Source organism: Homalodisca vitripennis, chromosome 6 (genome assembly GCF_021130785.1).
Source record: "Homalodisca vitripennis isolate AUS2020 chromosome 6, UT_GWSS_2.1, whole genome shotgun sequence".
Lineage (NCBI taxonomy): Eukaryota > Metazoa > Arthropoda > Insecta > Hemiptera > Cicadellidae > Homalodisca > Homalodisca vitripennis.
In genome coordinates this window covers 146792299-146798298 of record NC_060212.1, presented here as the reverse complement: position 1 = coordinate 146798298, position 6000 = coordinate 146792299, and the positions used below count along the sequence as shown (strand labels likewise).

At 31.9% G+C, this 6000-nt stretch overlaps 1 protein-coding gene across 1 annotated transcript in view; it reads left to right on the top strand.

Moving 5' to 3' along the window:
* Positions 1-379: 379 nt before the first annotated feature.
* The window catches only part of LOC124365003 (cofilin/actin-depolymerizing factor homolog), a 30390-nt gene continuing 24769 nt past the window's right edge, over positions 380-6000 (top strand). The window contains exon 1 of the mRNA XM_046820876.1: positions 380-526. Coding sequence (XP_046676832.1) covers positions 524-526 — 3 coding nt within the window. The 5' untranslated portion in view covers positions 380-523. The remainder of the gene's footprint in view (positions 527-6000) is intronic.

Here is a 6000-nt window from a genome sequence, read left to right as displayed (position 1 = left end):
GAAAATTCCCACAAATAAATGTCATAATTTCAAATTTGAGGAAGTAATTCAGAATGAGTAGTGCATTCTCCAAAGTTTGACTTATAGTCTGATTGGGTGTTGTTTAAAAAGTAGTTCCTATCAAAGAAATAAATTCAATCTTATTTTTTTACGATTTGAGTTCAGATATTAAAAATAAATATTACACAGTTTATAATGTGTCAAACTAGGTGCTATAAGTAACAATTTTTTGCAATAACGTGGTAATTTTTGAGGAAATGTTTCTTGGAAATCGTACATGTTAAATTCATTTTGATTGGTTACAGCAGTGGTCTGTTGTGGAGGGGAAGGATAATCCACCAATGGGACTAATCGTACCACAGAGTTGAAAACCTAGCGGATGAATTTCAGTTGCAGAGTTAATTTCCTCGATTTAGTTGGCAGTGGTAGCAGTGAACACCCTCTCTTCCACTCGTTATAGGTGACGTTAAGGTTTGTAGTGCAATTGACTTGTAAAAGGTGATACGGATATCGCACAAAAAAAATGGTAAGTTCAAAGTTATTCAGCATTTGTCTATTTAAGTTAAATTGTTAATCTGTGTTTATGTGTTATCATTGGTTTGTAGTCGTATACACATAAGTGATTCGACAGAGATCTGCATGCCGGTACCGCCATTTTCGCACGAAATAATACTTTACTAATTTATGAGTATGCCTCAAAGCTCCAAACTGATGGCATGTCATAAATCTGTGTTTGTCTGTAAGCTGGTTTATTTACTTTATTATGTCTAAGTAGTTGGATGACCTGTAATGCCCATCAGGCATGGCCCCAATATTGCCTTGGTTAGATGGGTGCCCTAATTTAACTCAAACCAGCAGTTCTGGCTAATTTAGGGTTTTGATCATGATTTCCAGTTTTAATAACAACAATCCAATATACAACCCAATCTCGTGGTAAAAAAATTATCTCATACTAACCAGGTAGCCTATCTATGAATGAATGGACAAACCAATTAGGAGTGGACAATCCCCCAACTCAGCATGACACAATATCATACTGCAATTTTATATGGATATACTAGTGATTCATAATTAGCATTCCGATTAATTATAAGGCTACTATATAAAAATATTACCATTTCTGTTTAAAGTTTCTCATGATGTAGGCTTCTGCTGAATTAGATAGCAGCCTTTCTTTACTTATTGCTGTAACATCATTGACTGAATTTACCATTTGGTTGGAGGGTATGTAATTTTATTTAAAATGTATAGTTGTCATCAAATACAGAATTTTGCTATAAAAGCAATTAAGTTAGTAGTAGTTAGAGTACGATAAACTGGCCCGATATACATAATATTCATATATCGAATACAGGACTATCAATGTATCTATAGTCATAATAACAATCATGGTTGAAATGAAAATAATTAGTTTAATACACACGGTATCAATCTTGTAAATAATAAAGGAATCGTAACGATTAAAGAAACAATTAGAAAAGGAGTTATAAATATATAATAATAATGAAATGATAACACAATCAACATTTAGAATAGTTATAGAACCATTTGTGTTTTCTTTTTAGTAGCAATGGGTAATTGCTTCAAGAAGCATTATCCCAAGCGTTATTGTTAGAACCATACCTCTCTATAAAGATAATTAAAAAGATGATCTGCAGGCAGTTCGGTTGGTATACCACTTTTTAAACTTCATTTCACAGCCTCCATGAACTTTTGATTTAGTGTTAACACCAGTTGCTGATATAATGGTAAAATGCATAAAACCACATTCACTCAACCTAAAATATGCCTTCCACATGTCTGTGACTATGAGTGTTCTACATAATCGGTTATTCGGCACAACATCTACATCTTGAAGTTAAGAAAACACATTTTGTCATCTTTTAATGTAATTTTATTAGATTTTCAAGTTGACTCATTTTGAATTGTAAGTACAAAGTCACTTTTTAAAATGTAAAATATCTTTATTATCTGAAAAGGTGTATACAGTCGATACAGATGACATGAGTTAATAAGTTTTCAAATTAATTAATCAGTAATGGTTGGTTGCTTATATCAATAGTTATAGTTTAGGGGTACAGGGTACGATAAGCGGACCCAGTTTTTTATATTGAAATTGGCAAACGATATTACTTAATCATAACCACCGATATAATCAATCGATACTGATTAATTATTTTGAACAAATAACTTAAATAATCTATATCAACAGCTGTAAACACTTTCATATAATACACGTAAGGTAATATTTCAATTTTACATATAAATAACATTTGATTATTAAAAATGGCTGTCAATTTTAGAAAACTACACGACATTGCTTTGAAAGATGATAAGACATGTTTTACGTGGCTTCAACATGTTGGACTCGTACCGAAAATCCATTATGTGAAATTTGTGGGAAAAAAACAACAGTAACTCAACTGTGAGAGGAGCAAATATCATTCCGTTTTCCTAATTTTGCTTATAATACTCGTAATTTATTTCATTACTGTAAATATTAAATCCATATTTTAATTTAAAACATATGATTTTTATTGAGGACTATAGATACTTTTATATCGATTGATAGTCTAGGATTTGAAATGCGAATACTAGGTATCGATGATTACATTGTCCGATATAAAAACCCGGGTCCGCTTATCGTACCCTACCCATAGTTTAGTAATATATGTCTATATTACTTAAACTAGGTCTATATTATAAAAACTTGGTTTGCTTATTATACTCTACCCAATTAGTTGTCTTATTCAAATTTGTGTTTTGGATGTAACAAAAATTACCCTTCATATTGGATTCATAGAGATTTGTCTCAGAATATGTTGACCTTTTGAAATGCCGTCATTGGACTGGCAGGACATTTGATGATAAATAAATATTCATTATTTATTAATAAAATAATTTTGAGTACGTTAGTATTATCTGGAGGCCACTATTTTTGGAACAGTTTTTCTTACTGGGAACTAAAAAAACTGCATTATTAGTGAGAACAGACTTTATTGGACTTATTATGAAAATTACATGTTGTTATGACAATCAGTTCTTATTTACTGCCTCCCACAAGGAAGTGATGGCAACGAGAAGTAGGCCACAAAATCCCTATCTACTTCTTGTTATTACACGATATGAGTAGGTTTAGATTAGGTTATGATAAATATTTAAAGGTAACCTTTATGGGCACTCACGTGATCAAAACTTGAATTTGGTACCAACTTGAGGGATGTGCGTTTTGTGTTTTTGTCAAAAGTGGTGGCCTTCGGCACCCCCCACACTTTTGGTGAGTACCCTGAGCTGGTACTAAAATAACGTGAGCTCCGCTATGTATAATACGTACGAATGTAAACCCTAATAAAAGAAATAGTAGATAGGGACAGTGTGGCTCCTTCTTGCCAACATTCCTTTCTTTCTGGAGACAGAAAACAAGAAACAATTGCCGTAATGACATGTAAATTTTACAGTAAGTCAAATAAAGTCTGTTCTTTCTAATAATAATATTGGCGGATGCCGTTGAAATAATAATAAATAAATAAATAATTTGTTTACTAGATCCTTGGTTAAGAAAATCTGTTTAACAAAAATTGTGGCCTCCAGATAATACCAAAGTACCTAATTTTATTGTTTTCAAAATCTAGTAATAGTAACAAATAATGAAAACAAAATTTGTGTATTCAATGGTCAGGTACATTTTCAAAACTGTGGTTATAGCCGATGATCTTTTTAATCAGTTTATCAGACAACAGATCTAGTTATCAGTTAAAATGCTACAAAGTGTTGTATATAGACCTATGTTAATGTAGTGCTGGCTAGAGTCAGTCAAGGTGAAAGGATAAAACTAGGCTATGGTAACTATGTGCTACTAGTCTATTGTAAATACAAGCAATTTCCGAACTTACAAAGTCCAAGGAAAAAATGAAAACAGCTGCTATGTCTAGTGATATGAATACCCAGTGATAAGTGAAATATAAATTGGTTATTTACTCGGGTATTTACCTGATGGTAAATACACAAAATGAGGGCATTTTTTTGTTTTTGAGCTTCATACAAAACTATGTTGTTTTGTTACAGTGTTGAGAAAACTAGGATTGTAACACGCTCATTTGAAGCCTTACATTGAAATTAGCAACAATAGTTATCCTTAAAAATTAAATTAAAATAAATAAAGTGTGTCCGGGCATTTTTGTGTATTTTTAATACTTTGCACAAAATACTTTAACAAAATCTTCAGTTGTAACACAGTTACATTGGCTATTTAAAGTTTGTGTGCATTCACATTTATGTTTTTCCCCTATAACTCGCTTAGTTTATAAGCAATCAAGTCCTTAAAAAAATATTTTCTAAGTTTTTTCAGATATTATTTTTTTTAATGTTCATGCTAATAAATGGGCTCCAAAAAGGTACTTTGCTCAAACATGTTAACTCATTGCATGCCAACGTCCAATTTTACCGGACGTTCAGGAAAATATCACTAAAAATCAAAAACTTAAATCTAGAACTCGCATATAAACATTTTTGGTTGACGTAGCTACCGGAAACAATGTGACATTAGTTTCTTAAATGTTGTATAACTCGCTCATTATTTAAGAAAATGATATACAGTAGAACCCCTCATATCCGGCCTCGGTTTTACCGCACCTCGGTTTATCCGGCCACTTCCCGGAAGCCAATATCGAAATTTATTTACCACGGCTTGCAGACGCGCAGTTGCACGCACTAGTCTCCCACGACTCTTGCGTTATTTTTGTGTATCTATTTGTTTACATTTTCTTGTGTTGTCCTCAGTTGAGCTAATAGGTTTAACCTGTAAACAGTTCGTTGATTATTTCCAGTGCGGTTAGTACAGTACAGTACAATTGTTTTGTTTCGTCAAGTGCTGTGTACTGTAGGATGGTTTATCCGGCCGAATCGTTATCCGGCCAGGGGCTCGGTCCCGTGGTGGCCGGATATGAGGGGTTCTACTGTATATTTTTCAATATTTATAGACAATTAAATACCCTTTCCAGTGATACGGACAAAGAAAAGGATATGATTTTTTTGGTAATGATATTAAGTTGAAAAATGAAATTGAAATAAATTCTGGAATTTTTTGACGTAAGTTAATTTTTGATATTCTTAAATTTAATTTTATGGTAATTTTGTTATTTTATTTTAATTGAGCAGAGTTTTCAAAGAAAAATTACAAAATAATATGTTGATAGCTTATTAAATAATCAAACTGTGAATTTTTTACTGGAACCTTGCAAAATGCCTTCAAAAGAGCTGGCAATTTTAGTTGCATCCAATAGAAAAATACCTGGCACCTTTCAGTACACCCACTCAATAAATCTAGGTGCTCAAAAGGTTAAACAGCCATATCTTACTCAATAAATTTTTACCCTACAACAAAAATTAAAACACATATTTTTAGAGAAGAAAAACCTGCAATTTTGTACTATACCAAATTTTGCATATCATTAATAGTTAATTATTTGTAAAAAGACGGTTTGTCACTAAATTACAAAAAATATTTTCTCACTTAAAGCTCAATATTTTTCAAAAATAAGTACTTTAAACTTGTCAAACACTCAGAACGTATATAAGAACATAAATAAAGTTAATTGTAAAGTGACAAAGATTTTTTCAAATGGGTTGGAAGAGAGGGTGAAATTTTCACTATTTTTTTTCTAACAAAAGAATAGGAATCGATATTACTCTCTTCGTAACTCGCTTAGTTTTGATGCCTGGGACCTTTTATAAAAAATAAAAATTTCTTTAAACCTTTTTTAAAGAAGTACTTCAAAAAGGTTCTGAGTTTTCCCCAAAAAAATGCATTTGTTTTTTTTTTATTGTATGTAGAACCTTTCCATTTTGGTGTTTGTAAATGCCAATCAACTTTCAATAAGCAATAATTCCGTTTGTATTGGGTCTCAATATATCATACACCACCTGCCCAACAATTATTGGTGGTGGTTCAAGTCACCTTTAAGCCGTTGGTCCCCAGGTTGAGTGTTAGAGATGGCTTCT